General features: G+C 31.5%; 1 protein-coding gene across 1 annotated transcript; it reads left to right on the forward strand.

The window, feature by feature from the left end:
• The first annotated feature begins 5695 nt into the window (after positions 1–5695).
• Positions 5696–20124, forward strand: LOC107934079 (uncharacterized). The gene is made up of 12 exons (XM_016866422.2): positions 5696–5782; positions 16236–16345; positions 16584–16659; positions 16746–16856; positions 17278–17394; positions 17646–17993; positions 18092–18414; positions 18578–18677; positions 18765–18824; positions 19002–19088; positions 19199–19339; positions 19516–20124. The coding sequence occupies exons 1-12, from the start codon at positions 5696–5698 to the stop codon at positions 19843–19845; spliced, it is 1890 nt and encodes a 629-aa protein (XP_016721911.1). The 3' UTR covers positions 19846–20124.
• Positions 20125–21725: the final 1601 nt, after the last annotated feature.

A 21725-nucleotide genomic window follows, 5' to 3' on the forward strand; every position in this document is an offset into this window, starting at 1 on the left:
ATACTGTATTCAATTTAATCCTTATACCTATTTAGCCTCAATTTAAGCTAATTCACCTTATTAAACTCTAATTAATCACTCAATTAACTTCGTAAATATTTTTAATAAATATTTATGAATCCATTTTTCAGAAACGGAGACCTGAAAATGAACTTTTTCAATAACCATAAAATTCGGGTCGTTTCAGGAAGATAATCTTGTTGCGTACCCGTTCATTAGTCCTAGATTAACTAGTGATATTGGAAGATAAATCAGAAATAATTCATCTAAGTCAATAAAATTAATATCGGAAGATAAAATTGAGCCATTTAGTAATTTAAATGATTTAAGTCCCTTGTCCGAGAATCAGTGAACCACATCAAAATCAACCGTCACTAGTCATTTACTGGTTAAATTCCTAGTTTTATATTATTTGCAATCTAGTCCCTAGGTTAGAATATTTAATTTTCTTGCAAATTCTTCTTGTTATGATTTGTCGTACTATAAGATCATATTAGTAGCCACTTAAACTCTATTGTGTATGCTATCTATTGCTCAATCGCCATCTTCTTTGGATTTGATCGTTGGAATACTCTGATATTCCATTGTAACACTACAAATATTGCAACTGACCTATACATTTGCAATAAAGTAGCGCTTTAAAATTGTTTTATAAAATCATTGATTTTATGCGCACGGGCAAACAGCCTAGCATATTGGCTTGTGTTTTGGCTTTGTGTCCCCTACATCTTTAAAATTTCAAAACAGAATGCTCAAAATTGACCCCTGCACCTACACATGGCCTAGCTCACAGGCCGAGCACACGGATGTGTGACTTGGCCGTGTGACCCAAGTTAGAGAGTTACACGGGTATAGACACGAGCTAGGACACGATCGTGTGCCCCATTTCAAATGCCCACACTGCTTGAGACATGGGCGTGTGTACCCCGCACATAGGAAAAATTTTGAAATTTCGCGAAAAATTCTCTGAGTACCCGGTTTAGTCCCGACTTGTTTCTAATGTATGTTTTGGGCCTCGAGGGCTCATATAAGGGACTTTATGAATAATATCTGACATGAATGTTAAATAATATGAAATGTCTGTATTTGATCTGTTTATTTCAATAATGCTCTATAACCCTATTTCGGGGACGGATACGGGTTAGGGGTGTTACAATTTGAGAGACTACAACACTTCTTTTATGGTAAAACTTGGGTATAACTTGATGAAGAATTCTAATGCTCTGTGGGTACATATCCTTAGGTCGAAATCTAGGATTTAGGATGGAATCCCTGAGAATATTTCGTGAGAAAAATATTCCTTCATTTGGAGGATACTTTCAAAAGTTTGGTCTTTAATCTGATAAAAGTTACTATAGTCAGTGGGTAATGGAAGAAATGTTAAATGTTGGATAAACCCATGGATTCCAAGTGTCGGTTCATTAGTAGATCAAATTCCATCCCATGATAACCTCAAGAGGGATTTTTTACTTAGAAATATGATTACTAAAGATGGTCATTGGAATCTGGATTTCTTTCAACTCTGGTTATCAGGATATATTATTAAGATGATTGCGGGGATCCTTCTCCCGAACCCATTAGCAAGGGCAGATAAAGTCGTATGGGCCAACACTTTCACAAGTTATAGCCTACCCCAACCCAACTAGAACGACCTAAATAGGTCAATGTTGTAACACCCCTAACCTGTATCCGTCGCCGGACTAAGGTCACAAGGCATTACTGAACATAAGCACAGTTCTAAACATTCTCATATTATCACAAGTCATATTCTTATTTACATGTAGAGCATATAATTAATTAAATATAAGCATATTACATATATAAATCACAGGTTAATCACTTTAATGATAAATGAATACTAAAATAAAAATTAAAGATTTTATTTCTTAATTCTATACATGCACAGGATTAACCAATTAAGTCATATTACAAGGCATTATCAATTTCATAAATAATCAATAATATTTCATTAAACATTTAAGTAATATCAATTCCATCATTCAACTTAAGTTAGAAGTTTACCAAATGCATATCCGCATACAAATATATACATATATATGTTACTTATTAATTAACCATTTTACTATCAATACATTCCTAACACATACTCAATATTTACCTTCATCAATTGTACCTATTTTACAAATCATATAAGCATGATATATGCATATGCATTTCCAAAACAAACCGAATCATAAGGACAGGTATTATTCAATTTTACACATATACCAACCATAATATAAGTGCATTTATACATATACATTTATAAATTCAACTAACAAAGCATTTCTGATTAAATTAGCACATATCTTTTGCCATAATAAACAATTCATGAATTATACATATCATTATTCCGAACCATAAGGGAACACCAAATATACCCTATGCATGTATCTTAATTGTCACCTAACTAGTAGGTGATATACTTAGCTCATTTAACAATCATTATATATCATGTAGCTGAAACACATAAACAACTTCATAAGCATTTTAATACCTTGGATATATTTTTAACATAAGTTTAGTCCAAGACCAAATATTAACACATCCCTTATCATATAAACTACCGCAATTCACATGAATATATATATGCCGAACTAATAATCAATTATAGTCAATATCTCTTACTATCATTTAACCGAATGTATTAGTCAACTAAATGAGGTTATTACTATCATTACAAGTCATAACCGAAGCATTTCAACCAAAAGTAACATAACAAATATACTTCATACTTACCAGTATACCATGGTCGAATCATTCAAACCACATCCAGCTCACCAATCAACTTCAATGAACAAAAATGCATATCACAAATATTATTCAACCATAGTACCTAATATTATAACTAAAATGAACACAAACCATAATTTAACGTAACCAATTTCAAGCAAGGTAGTTAAGCTATTTTCGCATGGCTTTAATACATACTCATTCAAAATAATTAACTTTAAGACTAGCCTATGCATGCCACATAACCGAGTCTCAAAATATTATTTACTAAAATGATAATCGTATAGTGTGATGTCATCTCCACCGACTTCCAACCCGAGCAGATCTTCAAAAATCTATAAACATAGGAAAAACACACAGAATAAGCTTTGAGAGCTTAGTAAGCTATAAGCAAATAAATAACTCATTGTCAATATTGATTTAATTACCAAACCAATTTATACTATCATAATCACATTTAACTTCAAACTTGTAATTTCATATAATACATATACTTTCACTTTTACCAAATATCCATACAACTAATATTAATATATATATCATTCAAATTTCAAAGCCACATTATCAGTAATTAACTGAATAAATATATAAACTCATATACGTATATTCATGAATCACTTATAATTATTCTTTCTTTATATCATTTAGGCAGTATATAATCATTTATATAAGTTTGCACATAGGCCACAATATGACATCACTATACATAACCTTTGAACGAATGTACTATAATGATTATCAATGTAACATTCAATTTTAAAACCATAATACCATTATATAATCGAATATACACACCCACAAACATATATTCTTGAATCAAACTTTAATATCTCATTCTTACACTTATCGTGTAGCCGAATATACATGTATCTATACCAAAATGTCATGCACTATGAAAATCATATTATTAATGCATAAAGTCGAATCTTTAAACACTTGTTTTCATATACTCATGTCTCAAACCTTCATACCACATAATTATGCTTAACTTTGGCCGAATATATTTCATAATTACTCACAAATTTTAGACTATCATACATATGTTTGTATCACATATCAAATAATCAACTTACCTTATTTTCAAGTAAACAAAAAGCTAACTCATACTTGATCATTTAGCTCGTTTAACGTATTCAATTACCATATCAACATAAAGTCTTTTAGGCATAAACTTATAATAATTCACCGGCATAAAGCCTGCTAGGCCTAAGCCTGAATCTCACAGCGGCACAAGGCCTGCTAGACTCAAAGTCTGATTTTATACACCGGCAATAAGCCTGCTAGGCATAATCCCGATTTAATTCACCAGCACAAGGCTTGCTAGGCTCAAAGCCCGAATATCACTATTATAAAGTTGTCCCATAAACAATTCATATATCAAAAATTCCAGATATTCCATATAGTTCATACGGACTTTCAAATGTTATAACTCAGTCGAAACGAATACATGAACATAGTTACCATGCTTATACACATTCGGCATTAGCATATATTTCTTCATATATTTCATTTAAGCATATATAATTTGTATTTAATTAAAATTAAGTACGTTTATTTGCTTGTAAACTTACTTCAGACAACAGTAATTGAGACGAGACAACTAGTCGACAACTTTGGTTTTTCTCCGGTCCAAATCCGATTTCTACATTTCTTGATCAAATCAAGCTAACCATGGCCGAATGTTCAACAAGCTTTCATCTTTTCCTTTCTTTTGATTTTTGGCAAAAACAAAGGTGATAATGGCTTTATTTTCATGCATTTGTTTATTTTATTAATTTATTTTACTAATTTACAAAACTAACCTTCAAAAATAATCCATTTAACAACTTTTCCAAACCATTAATTCCACTAACTTTATAATGGTCCAATTTCATCATAAGGACCTCACCTTTATTTAATAAAAGCAAATAGGCACTTTTAACAAATGGCTAGCCATTTTTACATTTTACGCGATTAAGTCATTTTTTCAAATTAAGCACACAAATGATAAAATTTCCACACGAAACTTTCACAGATATCAATTCACATATTATAAGCACGAAAAATAATATTAAAATATTTTTATAACTCAGATTCGTGGTCCCAAAACCACCGTTCCGATTAGGGTCTAAATCGGGTTGTTACAAATGTCCCTTCCTAAAGGTCTCATGTTGTTATAGTACAACCAATTGCCTCTTAAAAGTGCCTACTAGAATTTTTATGAGACGATATGGAATCTGAAGTACGGGGTATGGCAGATTCCCTAGAAGCTTCAAGGACCACAAAAGGTGAGATTCTTTATCTGGATGGCATTTAAAGATTAACTCCTTACCTATGTGGAATGTGTAAGAAGGGGTATATGGGTAATAGTGCATGTGGATTTTGTGGCCATAACTTCATGTGAGAAGGATGGTGATGCTTTACATGTTATCAGATATTGTAGTGCGACAAAAGTTATTTGGGCTCAGGTGGTTCTAGTGGACAAACACATGGTTTTTTTTTCTGGAAATTTGAAGGAATGGTTTACGGCGAATTTACAAAATCATTTGAATATTTCTATAGGTGTGGTGGATTAGCATGTTTTTTTAGCTTAATTTCCTGGCCCATTTGGAAAAATCACAACCTTCATGTGTTTCAAGGTGTTTCTTGAAGTATTGATGAAGTGATCAAATTTTCTTTTTATTGGGCCAAATAGTTCGCCTCTGTTCAGAAACCAAATATAGATAAGAGGTATGTAATGTTTTCATCTTTAGCATTGTCAGGTAATTGGATCTAGATGAACAATGATGGCGTTGTTAAGGCAAAATCAGGCTTCGCAAAAGCATGAGGAGTTATGCGATATTAGAGTGGGAAATGGATTTTAGGCTTTAACCAGTATTGGGGGATATGTTCAGTTTTAGAAGCTGAATTATGAGGCATCTTCAATGGCTTGGCTCTTCTCTTAGATCAGGGACATGATAGAGTATTGATTAATACATATAGTATGGAGGCAATTCAGGCTATTCGAGATAAGTTATCAAGGGACTCAAATTCTGTCTTGATCAGACGCATTCACCAGCTATTGGCAAAGGTAGTTCAATGGCGAGTCCAACATATTTCTAGAGAAAAAAATAAAGTTGCAAATTATCTAACGAAAATGGCTTGTAGTAATGACAATGAACTTAAACTGTAGAATCATTGAACGAAATAATCTAAAAAAGGAATCTCAATGTGAACACTTTCTGATTTTCAACATGGATTACAAGTTTTCATCAACAAATTCGAATAATAATTTTTAAAATTGTTAGTTTAGCTCTCATGTTTTGTACGTGAAGGATGTCATAATGTATGTTTTAAGTAATCAACATAATAGTTTTTTTGGATAAATTACATTTAAGATTATTAAACTATTAGAAGTTTACATTTTGATCATTTAACTTTAAAAGTTACAAAATGGACACTGAATTATTTGAAAATTTTCATATATTTAAATCACTTTTGTCAATTTTTTTTTTAAAAATCCAACTTGTGAGCTTCAAATGACAATTTGACAATTGTTATAATAGCTCAATACCCATAAGCAAGTAGAAGAGCATACCTTAGATCTAAGTGAATTTGACGATTAGTTTCAGAGATCGAAGAAGAAAAATATTTGGATTTTGGTTTGTATATCCATAACATTCAAAGATATTTCATGAAAAATTTTGAATTGAGGAAAATAATGGGAATGAGAACTTTCGATTGGTGCAAGCATGCGAATAAAGGAGGCCATACAACAACGATTTTAATATCTGAATGACTTAAATGAAAACTTTCAAATTATTTGATGACCATTTTGTAAATTTTTGAAGTTGAGTGACCAAAATGTAAGCTTTCTAATAGCTTAGTGACCTCAGGTGCAATTTACTCTTAAAAGAAACTTAAACTTTGATTGCTTCCCTTGATACAACTTCTCAAAAATATTTATGAAAATAGATTGATTTTATGAAAAAGTTAATTTTTTTGGTATTTAGATGCTTTTGTGTAAAATATGTTTCATAATTTGGCAATTTTTTTTAAATAATTTTTTAACGGTGTTTTTTTTAGTGCAACAAACATGTCTAAAATGAGAAAGGCCCCACATATGTAGGGTATCCAAACTGCATAATCATCTTTTGTGTAATTCATTTTTTTGCACTTTTAATTATGCCTAAAGCACTTGGAACTAGTCTTAGGGCTAGTTTAGTATTGCTTTTGAGAAATGTTTTTAAAAATTACTTTAGAAAAGTTATTTGAGAAGTACTTTTGAAATTTTGGTTTAAGATTTAAGTAGTTAGTATTTCTATAAAAAAGTGCTTTTGAGAAATAAAATGTCCATTTTAGACATGGTTGTAATATCCTGATTTTGGGCCTAGTCGGAATAGTGGTTCCGAGACCACAAATATGAGATAGAAAGAATTTTTTTTTTATAATTATTTTGAGGTCTATGATATGATTGCATGATTGTGTGAAAATTTCGTGAAGAAATTCTATGCATAAAGTGCTTAATTTGAAATTAGGGACTAAATTGAATAAATTGCAAAACTTGTGTTCTAGAAGCATTTTGCATAAAATTGAATTAGATTATTAATTAGAGGTCCTTACAGAGCAATTTGACCAATTTGTAAGTCTATGGACAAAAATTGGACATGGATGGAATTTTTGGAAAGTTTAGTAGTAAGGGCATTTCGGTCACTTGGATATTAAATGAAATTATGTAGTATAGGAAGTTGTAGATAAAACGGAATAAAAATGAGGTATCGAGACCTCGAATTCATAAACCGAGCCATAAATATTTTTAGAAATATTTATGGAGTGTAAATAAGTTAGTATTAAAGTTTCGTCAAGAAATTTTAAGATTTCGGTAATTAATTAGGTGAAAAGGACCAAATTGAACTAAGTGTAAAATTTGTGAGATGTGATTAAATAGCTTAAGTATTTAAAAAGATGGATTTAAAGAGCAATTAGACCCAAAGGTTAATGGCTGGACGGTTTGGGTATGAAATAAGCAAGAAAACAATGCGAACAAGGGGCAAAATTGGAAATAGCATAAAAGTTAGTAATTAAATAATGATGTAATTGAAAAATCTAGACATTTCTTCATCTTTCTCAGCCAGAAACGCCGTAGCAGGTCTCCTATGCTGGTTTTTCATATGTTTGCACCATGTAAGTTCAATTTTTACTTTTTCTTAGTAATTTTTATGTTTTTGTGACTTTTACAATTAGGTCCAATCATCTAATTCATTAGTTTTTGATTTGGTGGATGAAATTGGAAGTTACCCTGGCTGAGTAAGGGCAATTTATGATGAATTATTATGAAATTGAAGTTCTAATTTCATATTAAGGTTGTTTTATTAAGTCATTTTGATAGAAAATGGTATTTAGGACCTAATTGTGAAAAAAATTGTGAATTAGATGTTGGTGTTGAAATTCAGAATATCAAAGGTTGTGAAATAGTTTATAATGATAAAACAATTCTCAATTAGTTCAATTTATGGGTGAATTGAGTAGGGACTAAATTGTAAAAACTATAAATTTTGGGGTAAAAGTGCAATTTTGAAATTTAAACAGCATAAATTGTGAAGTGAAATAGAAGTCAAATAAATGCTAATGAGTAGAAATATTTTACATTATAGATCAAGAATCCAAAGAAGAACGAAGAAAAGAAAAAGTTGCGGAATAGTCCCTAAATTTCAATATCTTCTACAAATCAACCAAGTAAGTTCATGTGTAAATAATATAGCATAATTGTTATTTTTAAGTTATTGATGTTAAATATATGATATGCTGATTTTTACCATGAAATATATGCTTTGTGGTTATTTTCGAATAAAATGCAAATTAAGTGTATTATTTGTTAAATATAAAGTGCTACCGAGTATTGGTTTCGGTATTTTACGGAAGATGGCAAGGAGATGTGTTCGAGGAAAATCTCGTTTGAACCTTAGGAATAGATTAGGATACAAGTGACATGTCACTAGGATGGTTGAGCATCCGAACTCGTTGAGTTGAGTCCGAGTTCACTTATGGATGCGAATGTTCGAACTCGTTGAGTTGAGTCCGAGTTCGTGAGATGTAACTAGGCATCCGAGCTCGTTGAGTTGAGTCCGAGTTCACTTATGGATGCGAACGCCCAAGCTCGTTGAGTTGAGTCCGAGTTCACTTATGGGTGGGTTACATGGTAGCTTGGCTACATATGTGGCACTTATGTGCAAACTTTCCATTTATCCGAATTATATTCCAATGTGTTCAACGGGTAAAACTCTACTCAAATGGAGGAATACTCGAGATGAAAGGGACGTATTGGTAAATGTTGTGAAATGGATACTTTGAATAGGTATGTACTTAACCCTCGGGTTGAAAACTCGACATAACAACAATATGGTAAGATGATAAATGAAAATGTGATATGAATGTCTCGGTGATGATTATACAAACGATGTTGTATTAATTTTGTGAACAATGATCATGAATGAGTAATTTAGCCTTGACAGATTTGAGTTACTGCAGTAGTGTAACTTTGAAAATACACTAAAAATAGTGTAAAATGAGTTAGAGGCAGAATAAAATATGGGATTAAAGCTTAATGAGTCTATTTTCACATGAAAGAAACAGGGGAAGAAAAAGAATTCCATATTGTGTGATATTTGAATTCTTGTGAAACAGGGTTTGAATGAATTCGAGATCCCCTGTTCTGAATTTAGAAATTCACCAAAAATTTTAAAAAACTTATTAAGAGTCATACCTTACATGCATGGATTCATTATTGAGTCTATTTTTAGGGGAAATAAACGCCATGGTCGTTGGAATTTTGTACAGGGAGAAATTCGGTTTGTAGTGCACAGGGGTCAGAGTGGTCATACCCTAAAACAGGGGAGACTTTAACTAATAAACTGTACTAATTGTCCCAACCAAAAAAAATTATAGAAAAAATTAGTAAGTAGACATATGAGTCTAGTTTCAAGAGAAATAGACGATAACATTATTCGAGTCTTGTACTATGAGATAATTGAACTTTAGTACAGAAGGGTCGGAACTGTCAGACAATGAATCAGGGATAACTTTGAGGAATAAACTGTACTATTTAGATTAACCAAAAATTCTGAAAATTTTATGGAAGAAAGGAAAAAAAGTCTAGTTTCAGGGAAAATTAACGGAACTTAATTCAGAGTTTCGTAGCTCCAGATATAAATAATTTAGTGACCGTTGCTCAGAAAGACAGCTTGTAGTGAACTTGAGAATATGTTGTAAACATTGATAAAACAAGTTAATGGGTGCTTATTGTTTTCATATGAACTTACTAAGCGAAAGCTTACCCCCCTCTTCTTTCCCATGTTTTCTAGAGTTTCGAGGTTAGCTCGGGTTGGAGGCCGCCAGAGATATTATCACACTGTCAAGCTAACGCTATTGGTGTGGTGATTTCAAGTACTTTGAGCCTATGGCATGTATAGGAGTTTAAATATTAGAGTATGTGATATGGCTTTAACCATATGTGTTGGCCTATTTGGATTATGGGGTTGTAAATCTATTTTAATTATGCATGCATGTGCTATGGTATCATGTGATGAGTTTATAATGATTATAGTATGAATGTGGTAAAGATGTGAGTAAAATCTATGATATCTATTGCATGTGAAATTGCCATAATCATGACATGTTAGGAATGTTTAAGTACCTAATTTTGCCATGTTGTATGTTATTGTATAAGTATGCGTGTATCTATTGTGAGTGTGACAAAATGGCTTGGAAAATAGCCTTGTATTTGTCCAGGTTTTTGGACACGGGTTTGGGACACGGGCGTGTCCCTAGCACACGGGCGTGTGCTCTATACCCATACGGGCGTATGAAGCCTTGATGCAAGAGATTTTCTAAGTTTTTCATGAGTTCTCGGTTGCGTCCCGAACCATTCCGGATGTATATTTTGGGCCTCGTAAGCCCGTATATGGGACAGATTGTATGTGAAAATAAAAGTTTTTAATTATTTGAGATTTCATGGCCCTGTTTAGTATGGAATTGTTAGTAAAAGTCAGGTAGCACCTCGAACCCCGTCCCGGCGTCGGATGCGGGCGAGGGGTGTTACAATGGTGTTGTAAAGTAACAAATAAATATTTAAATAATATTTAAATTAGTTAATATTATGATATTTTAGTAAGAATATAAAAAAATAATTTATTATAATTTTTTGTTAATGTTTTATTATATGAAAAATAAATTTTAAATATTTTTTAAACAATTAACCAGAGAAAAAAAAGAATTGTGTATTGGAGGGATGAAAAAGTAATTATGCTGTCAAAAGTACTTTTGGGAGAGAAAAATAAAAAATTTTAACTTCTCCATTGGGGAAAAATGCTTTTAAAAGCCAAAAATTTCCTTCAAAAATTACTTGTTTAGCCTTTCTTTTACTTTAAAAGTGCTTTTCATGTCAAAAGTACTTTTAAAAAGAACTACTAAACACAACGTTAGTACTACTTCTGGCATTGCTCAAAACTACCTTCGAATATCAATGTGATCTCAACATTACCATTTAAATATATATAATAATAAAATATTATTTTTATTTTTTTTAAAATCAATTAATGAATTTACTTTGAGGAGAACCTAAGGAATTTCAATTTAATATGGGGTTTAATGAAAATATATTTTATTAATATTCTTTTAATTTAAAAAATTGAATAATTCCTTTTTAAAATTTTAAGGATAAATATCCCGTTTACTCTTTATAATTTTAGAAGATGAGGGATTTATTATATATTTTCGAACTTTTTTGTACAATTAATATTTTAATGATTTATCTGTTAAATTTATCAATGCGAATACATTCACGGGCCTAGCTAGGGGCTGACAAGGCCCCGACGCCCCTAAAATAGAAAATTTTTCATTTAGATCATTTATAATTTTTAAAATTTTAAATTAGTAAAGGTAAAATTACACTTTGTCTTCTAAAAATGACAAAAAAATTGATTTAATCTTTTAAAAATTATAAAGATATAAACTATTAAAATGGTGAAATTGTATTTTTACTATCGTAAATATTACAATTTAATTTCAGCCCCCTAAAAAAATTTCTTAGCTTCGCCCTTGATTGCACTTGTCATGCATGTAAATTTTCAAACCAATTTAATATCTTTATCATATTGATCTAAAGTACTATATATATTTATATTTATTGAATGGTTGAATTTTTTTTTATGTAACAAATGGTTAGAAAATCTTAAATTTACGTCAAATTTGATAAACATGATCTATTATGAATGGAATATAAAATATGACGATTAGATCATTAAATTATTAATTGTACAAAAATATATAAAAGGGTGTTAACCCGTGCAAGTAGATCCCTACCTATTTTGGAATTGATACTTTTATATAGTAAGTATATATATATTTAGATTTGAGGAGGGATCCATTTACACCCATGTAAAATGTAAAATTGAAGTAGTTTTACATCCTTTTTATATTTTTGTATTATGAATATTTTAATAATCCCACCATCATTGTAACACCCCTAACCCACATCCGTCACCGAAACAGAGTGACAAGATGTTACTGAAGTTTACGGAATAATTACACAAAAATTTCATTATTTACTTATATTCACATCAAAGCTGTCCACTTGAGTCATAGTCACTTAATTATTAATATAATGAGCTACGAAACTCCAAATTAAGATCCGATAATTTTTCCTGACACTAGACTCACATATCTTTTCCTACCATAAAATTTTTAGAATTTTTGGTCTAGCCAATAAGTACAATTTATTTTTTAAAGTCTCCCCTATTTCGCTGTCCGACAATTCTGACCCCTCTTCACTAAAAATTAATTATCTCCTCATACGGGATTCGAATGATGTTCCCGCTTGTTTCTTTTAAAAATAGACTCATTAAGGATTTTAAGCATATAAATTATAACCCATAATTTTTATTTTATAATTTTTAATGATTTTCCAAAGTCAGAACAGGGGAGCTCAAAATCACTCTGACCTTGTCTCAAAAAGATTCAAGTATCTCCTAATATGAAAGTCTTTTGCTTACAACGTTTCTTCCATGTAAAACTAGATTCAATAGGATTTAATTTCATATCTTATCAACTTCTAATTTGATTTCCATAATTTATGGTGAATTTTCAAAATCGAACTACTGCTACTAACCAAAAACTGTTTTAGTACAAAATGTTGTTAACTAGTTTATAACATCTTTACTTCATTTCATTTAAACTCTATACATGCCATATAAATCTTTAAACATAAAACAAAAGCTACTGGAATTGATCTGGATAGTGAGCTTTGTTGTGATGATCCGATCTACCAACTTTCCTTTAATTCAATCTACATAAAAATATTAAACACACACCAGTAAGCTTATTGAGACTTAGTAAGTTCATAGGTTTAAAAGTAATGCTTACCAATCATAATATTTCCAAACAATAGTAAAACATTTACTATAGTTCCCTGCCATCCACAACCATTGTTATAATACTTCACTTAGTTGAGCTCAACATTAGCAACTACACGGTCCCTTTTCATTTTAGTTCACACCTTATATATTACTTATTATCAAATTAGGAAACGTCTTATGAAATTGAGTATGTCGTTGCTCAGTGCCACGTTTCACAACTCAATATGGTTTTCCTTATTGAAATACCATACCTACATTTCACAACTCGGTACGGGAAATGCCATATCTACGTTTCACAACTCAGTATGGATGATACCATACCTATGTTTCACAACTTTGCCATGGATCAACCATGGTCTTATCTGTCAATTCATCACATGTCACGATACGAACATACTCAATCCTGCGTTTTTCCTAATTTGAATTTCCACCTTTGTTCTTTCATTTTAACATAATTTTCACAATCCCACAACAAATTCATATATAATAACACATTATATCATTCAATCATTCATAAATAAACATGTAAATTCAACCATATGAACTTAACCGGCTGATTTGTAAAAGATTTCGAAATCTAGGAACTATTCCGTAACTTTTTCTTTTCCTCGTTCGTCTTTGGATTCTTGATCTATAATATAAAATATTTTCACTCATTAGCATTTATTTCCTTTCTATTTCTCCTCACAATTTATGCTCTTTAAATTTCAAAATTACACTTTTATCCCAAAATTTACAGTTTTTACAATTTAGTCTCTACTCAATTCACCCATCAATTGAACTAATTTTTCTCAATTAACACTTTATTTTATCATTATAATCTATTTCAAAACCTTTTATATTCTTAATTTCAACACGAACCTCTAATTCACAATTTTTCACAATTAGGTCCTAAATACCATTTTCTATCAAAATCACTTAATAAAACTACCTTAATATGAAATTAGAACTTAAATTTCATAATAATTCATCATAAAATTCCCTTAATCAACCAGGGTAACTTCCAATTTCACCCACCAAATCAAAAACTAATGAATTCTATAAGTGGACCTAATTGTAAAAGTCATAAAAATATAAAAATTATTAAGAAAAAGAAAGAATTAAACTCAAATGATGTAAAAATATGAAAAACCAGCTTTCTAAAGACCTCATATGGCGTTTTGGCTGAGAAAATATGAAGAAATCTCTAGATTTTTCAATTTTGTCCTTATTTTATATGTTAAAGTTGTAAAATTTCCAATTTTGTTCTTATTTCCCTTATTTTTCTGCTGATTTTCTTGCCCTTGCCGTCCAACCTATTCATTTTTAGGCTTAATTCCCTTTAAATCCTCTTTCTTTTAACACTTGAGCTATTTAATCCTTCTAGCAAATTTTACATTTGTTACAATTTAGTCCTTTTTATTTAATTGACTACCCAAACGTTAAAATTTGTCAATCAAAATTTAACACTAACTTAATCATATGCCACAAATATTTATAAAAATATTTATGGCTCGGTTTTCAAATTTGAGGTCTCGATACCTCGTTTTTTGACCGTTTGACCTAATAAATTCTTTTAATTCACTAAATTCACAAATTCTTCTAAATTCTTACTTGACTCATAACTATTAAATTACTATCTTATTCAATCTTACTTGTCGGATTTAGTGGTCTCAAATAACCATTTCTGACATCACTGAAAATTAGGCCGTTACAATCATATTTCATATTTTATTCATATAACTCATGCATGTCAAATTTGTCATAAATTAAAATTTTTTGACTATTTTTTTTACGTAAAAAACTTTCAACCATTCAATAAATATTCATATAAACAATATTTTAGATCAATATTATAGATATATCTAATTGATTTGAAAATTTACATGCATAACAAATATAATAAATTCAATAGTTAAATTAATAAAAATATTAATTAGGTAAAAATATATGAAATCGTATAAAATTGGAATGTAACCCATTTAGATGAGGTTTAGATATAGATTACTATAATTATTTACATAATTTACAATATTTAACTCCAATTTCCTTGTAATAATTGTCTTAGTAAATGCAAGAAGTTATTTTGTTTATGAATTTAGGGTTGTTGGTAGAAAATAGCATGTTCGCTAAAGTTTTGTCCATTCTCTTTTGTTTCTTCTTATTATAAGCATAATTATAAGTTCATTCTAACCATCCGTAGGATTGTTAAGCGATAAATGCTTTGTATGGAAAGAGGATTACAGCCTATTTTACTTTTAGATGAATCTCGTATATGTAAATAAAACTTATGGTGATATATATATAGTTAATAAATATAAGAAAACGTAAATTTAAACACACTGTAACGTATTATCTTTATATTTAAAATTATTTAAAAATTTAAAAATAAAATAAAATAAATCAAAAGTGAGCTAAATAAATTACTTACTGTAATATTGTCAGAACCCCTTTTAATTTCTATTGCACGGTTTTATAGTTTTAACCTATAATGACTTTCCTTTGGCCTGAGTCCCGACCGACTAAACAGGCAACAGAATTCTGGCGGGAAACTCAGTCAATCAATGGAAGATTAATGGCAGACATCCATTATACTTTTGTAGAACCCTAATGATTCTGCAATTTTCTCATAAATTTCAAAATTCTAACGGTACCCTTTTTTTTTTTCTCGAGAAAATATTAAAGAGCAAGACAGAAAAAAGATGGAAGTGAAATAACTCCTCATATTCAATGCACTCAACAACTCTCTGTCTCAAGTGCTGAAATTGAATTCTAAGCAGGCAACTACCCGGTCCCATTGGAGACTCATAACTGGTAACCTTTGCCTTATTTATTTCATATTCTTTTTCTCTTTTTTACAAACTTAAAAAAATCCCATATTTCAAATCTCAGTATTAAAGTTTCCTCTGAATTCAATCACTGCAAACATTTGTACCTCCATTTGATGTAACTATAACTCTCAAGCCTTGCCCTTTTTGTCACAACAATCATATATATTTGTCGGGTTTTATTTATTTTTCTCACGTTTGAACTTATTCTGTCAATAATATAATGGTAAACCATTGTTATATTATATAGTGTTAAAGAATGTGAAAGATTAGAATAGTGTGTGTAGAGTTGATGACACAAGGGCAATGGATGGTTTCCATTTAGGCCAGGAAGAAGCAGCTGCAGTTGCCACAAGAGGAGAAAAGAGAGAATGAAGATTGTTCTTGGTCATCATCATATCCACGTGTTCAGGCTCAACATAGGCGTTCGAAGAGGTCACACTTCTTCACTTTACTAGTTTCCTATGCTGGTAATCCAGCTTCTTGGGTTTATTTTTCTTTGTACTTGGATGGTGCTTGCTTCCTTTCTTCCTCAAACTTTCTTTTCTAATGTGGTATTTTTAGGAGGTTAGGCTCTTGACATGCTTTTAACTTGATCAGAAAGTGAAAGATTTGGGACCTAATAAAGTGAAAATGGTGCATCATGATGACAGTTTACTTGTTTTTCTTACAGTGCCTCAGGCAGAGATTTGGATGTTTCAAGAGATGGAGTTCTGCATCCCGAGAAGAAACAACAGGAGGAGTTACATGTGAGAATCAATTCGTAAAAATGCCAAGAAAGTCTTCTCTGTTTTTATGTTTTCACTATCGGTTTTTTCGAATATGAACATTGCAGGCATCTCCATTATCTACTAGGGCTTATAGGACTCCAGGTCCTTGTCTTGACCGGTCTGCTTATAGAAACAAAAATCCTTCGTTGAACCAGCGAGCCTCTTTGGAGAAAGATGTAAGCCTTGAAATTAGACAACTTCCTTTGATTAGAATGTTGGTTCTGCAAATACTGGATGTTCACTTTTAAACACGATTCTCACAATTTTCCTTCACATAGATGACAGAAAAGAAGCATCTTCACCACTGACAGATACAGTAAATTACCATGATGTTATGTTATTGTGCATTTGTATTCATATATTGAGTTAGACACTCACTTTCTGTACAATTTCTTCGGTGAAGATGAACCGTTTTAGTTCCACTTCAGTTGGGCAATAGATGGGCAAATACTCTTTATTCTATACATAAGTCCTTAATTTGCACAGAAAATAATGGCATCACTGGTTTGGCTAAAGCTGAATGGCTGTATTATGAATTATGAAGTCTTTTGCTGCATTTTCAGCAATAGCATTAACCATGGTTTTCCCCTTTTACAGATTGAACTGCTGCAATTACGTTTGCAACAAGAAAAATCTATGCGAATTATGCTTGAGAGAGCAATGGGGCGGGCTTCAAGCACTTTATCTCCAGGACACAGGCATTTTGCTGCACAGGTAACATTACGACTTAGAAACATGTGACTTCTTAGCAGTTAGAACTGTTTGAAAATTGTATACGAGACCTTGGTCTACTCTAGGTTTCATTCTCTACAAGACAGAAGTTACTATTCAGCATGTAGATTTCATAGAGTTGCCTGCATATATTAACATGTTTTACATATTTCTGATCTATATATGAGTTATGTAGAGGTCTCTGTGCTTGAATGTATACTTAACAACTACAATACTGAACTGATTAATTTCAGACAAAAGAATTGATAACTGAGATCGAGTTACTTGAGGAAGAGGTTGCAAACCGTGAGCAACATGTACTCTCCCTCTATAGGAGCATTTTTGACCATTGTGTTAGTCGGCCCCCTTCTGGGCAAAGCTCCGGCAAGGCTTCTCCCGCTCGTACAAAACATACATCAAGGAAACACCCGAGTATTATTTCAAGCGCATTTTGTTCATCAAAAAAGTTTCCTCTGAGGCCTTTGCAAGCTCTAGTTTCCACTAATGACTCAGGGAAAAGAACCTCTAGAAGTATTGATGCTTCACAGTTCTGTGGAAAAAGTGAAATTCTATTTGACATGTCTTGTTCATACCCAATTAAGGTAAGAAATGTTTACACCTATATGAATACTAGGTTGGCCCGTCATATAATGCCATGCATGTTTTCCTTTGTACTTTCTTATCCTCACTTAACTTTCAGGTTCAGGAGAAGGTTCAGGGGATGGAGAAAAACTCAGTTCTGCAAACCCTGAAAGCACAACTTTGCCAATGTCCAAGCAAGTTGTCTGAGGAGATGGTCAAGTGTATGGCAGCAGTATATTGCTGGCTTCGTAGTGCAACATCTCTGAATTCCGAGAAAAACCGATCACCTTTATTGTCAAGGTCATCAACTAATGTTGTACTACCTAGACGCGGCATTGGAGAGGACCAGGATTTGTCTTGCACATCCAATATTGAGATATCTTGGATATCAACGGATAAGAGCCAATTTTCTCGTGCATCTATTGCCATTAGCAACTACAGGTTGGTCTATTACAGATCCACAGTTACATGCATAACTATGTAAGTAAAGACTAATTAGATAAAGATAGAGAAACTTTGGAGGAAAAGCTTCCTTAAGCTCTATCAGTTTAAGAGAAACTTCTTTAAAGCTGACATAATTTGTGCATCATTTCTTCAATTTCAGAGCTCTGGTAGAACAGCTAGAAAAAGTGACAGTAAGTCAGATGGGATATAGTGCTCAGATTGCATTCTGGATCAATGTGTACAATGCCCTTATTATGCATGTAAGCTTATATTTAGTTAACAACTCATTGGTTTTGTCTTTGTTTTTATACACTATTATTAACTCTCTTCTTTGCCTTTTATTTCTGGCATATTTAGCATATGGAATTCCCCACAGTTCTTTGAGACGTTTAGCCTTGTTCCACAAGGTAGTCCTTTTCATTATCTAATCCAAAACATATTCTGGACAACTTTTAAGATCAGGCTTTCAAAAAACACATAATGTTGATATTTGTTGGTGCAGCCAATGCATCTCAGTATCCTTTTATTTTGATCTAGTCGTTATTAGATTGATATAACTGAGGTTTTTTTACTGTATAGTGCAGGCTGCATACAGCATTGGTGACCATATCATAAGTGCAAATGCCATAGAGCAGTCAATATTTTGCTTTTGCACACCTCGAATTGGACGGGTATTACTTTTCAGATCTGAGCGTTCTTTTATAGAAATGGGTTAACATTTCAGAAGGTTGCAATATTAACATTATGTGTTTATATCTGATTATGATTTGTTGAATAACAGTGGCTAGAGACCATCCTCTCTACTGCCTTAAGGAAAAAATCTGGTGAAGAAAGGCTATTTATCAGTTCAAAACTCGGTCTTCCATATCCTCAACCACTTGCCTGCTTTGCTCTTTGTACTGGTGCATTTTCTGATCCTGTGGTAACTTCTACTTCTCTTTTACATGGTAAATGCAGAATGAAACTTTGAAAAGATAATCGAACCATCATTTACTCGGGTTTGACAACAAATATTTGGAGGATAAACAAATCTGTATTCTAAATTAGTGTTGACAACAAAATTTCTACCACGTCTTAACTTGTTCTTTTTTATAATAGCTAAAAGTTTACACTGCATCAAATGTTAAAGAAGAGCTGGAAGTTGCAAAAAGAGAGTTTCTTCAAGCAAATGTAGTTGTGAAGAAGTCAAAGAAAGTATTTCTACCAAGAGTGTTGGAAAGGTTTGCAAAAGAAGCCTCTATCAGCTCAGATGATATCCTGAATTGGGTTGCTAAAAATGTTGACAAGAAGCTCCACAATTCGATACAGAAATGTATTGACCGTAAATCGAAGAAGAAATCATCGCAGGTTATTGACTGGTTGCCTTATAATTCAAGTTTCAGGTATATTTTATCGAAGGACTTAACAGAGAAACCATGGTGGGTATGAGTTTGACTGGTTGCCAGACATTTAAACAGGTTTCTCAACATCATGTAAGCATTGTTACACGGATTGTGGCCGGAGGTGACGTATCCAGTCATCTTTACTTGTAATCACGTAACCATTTCATTGTATATCCTAATCTTTGCTCGTATAACTTATTCTTAATCGATCTAGAGTTCACGAAAAGTAGTGCTGAGTTTAGGCTTAGCTAGGAGTTATGACATTTTTGTTCTTGTGAGACAGGCATTAAATGATGTTATCAGATTGACTGCAAATTCTTAGTTAGTACATAGTGCCATAGTCTTCACCTATGTTTTCCAAACTTCCAAAAACTTTAAAGTTTTCCAAACTTTTAACTGTATAATCCATTAAAAAAAAAAACACTTCAAAAGGGATTGCTGGTATTCTTCTTAAAAGCAGTGTAAAGACTCAAGATGGCACTAAATGTCAGTTCTAAGGCAAATGATTTCATTCAAGCAACTTGTTTAGGCCTTGCATGTTTTCCATGATTTTCCTCTTCCGAGATTCCCAGTTTTGTCCGGAGAGCAACTTTGCACTTGCACATGACATGGGAACAATATTATTTTTAATTCATACTGAATTTGATAGTACTTATAAAGTTAGATTATTCTCTCTTTTTACTCTTTTCCGTGGCTTCAACTTCCAAATTCTAGCAACATTATTGGCCAAAAAGAAAGTAAAAATTAAAAATCTAAAGAAGCATCACCCAAGATTCTCTGTTTCAATTTAACTGATAAAAGCAACAAGATGGATGATAACTGTTCCGACAAAGATGCTTCAATATCCCAATGTTACATTGGATTCAGAATCAAATTATATTAAATCTCTAAATATTTCAACTCAACATAGTAACTTTGATGGATAACTCTAATAATCTAACTTAAGATTTAAATTATCTAAATTTGGTGTATCCAAATATAATTATATATTTATTTTTTATTCTTTTATACCACGTGAATATCAACATTTTTTTCACTTTGGTCTCTAGATTTTATTTTTACTCTACATTAATCCTTCACCTTGACAATTTTTTTCAATTTTAGTTCATGTTCATGTCATCGCCTAGATTTTTTATAAAAACTTATAATTTTTAGGTTATAATATGACATAATAACAAAATATCATGTCATTACATAAATTAAAATTAAGAAAATTTATCCAATTTTAAGACTAATATGAAAAATGAAATCCAATTTTTTAAAAATTTAAAAATTAAATATTACTTTATCCTTTTGGAAAGCAACCATAGAAACTTTACGATGAGACCACTTTTTATGTACTAGTAAAGTTACTAGTATTTAAGGCGCACATAAACGTAGACTGCTAGGTACACTCTACACATTGTATCGAAGAAACCCAATTTTTTCTTGAATTCAAATTAATGATTCTAACGAAACTATACAAATATTGATGCGGTCGTTGAGAGCACTAAAAATATCCTATTCCCTGTAAAATAATAAAAATAACAGTAAAGGGGAAGTAGGGTCGAATCCTCAAGGATCGGATTGTACGAATGCTCGTTTTTTAAAATCTTGGACAATTTCTTGGCCAAGAAACTTGCGTTCCTGAAAAAATAAAAAAAAAACAGAATTAAGAATTTCTATTTGGAAAAATAAAAATAATATTTAAATTAAATTGAAATTACGAAATTAAATAAATGACGGAAATTGAGATGGAGAATATATAAAAATAATAAAGAGAATTAAAGAAAAATAAATTCTTATTGGTAGATTCCAGCCTCCAGTTGTCCCATTCCGCCTTAGGTTCAATCCTCGACTTTTAAATAACCCTTCTCAACTCAAGTAAGCCAGATATAGTGGAAGAGGACGCCTACGACCACCAGCTCCAAAAATTAGACTTACGAT

This window comes from Gossypium hirsutum, chromosome A08 (assembly GCF_007990345.1).
Source record: "Gossypium hirsutum isolate 1008001.06 chromosome A08, Gossypium_hirsutum_v2.1, whole genome shotgun sequence".
In the NCBI taxonomy this organism is placed as follows: domain Eukaryota; kingdom Viridiplantae; phylum Streptophyta; class Magnoliopsida; order Malvales; family Malvaceae; genus Gossypium; species Gossypium hirsutum.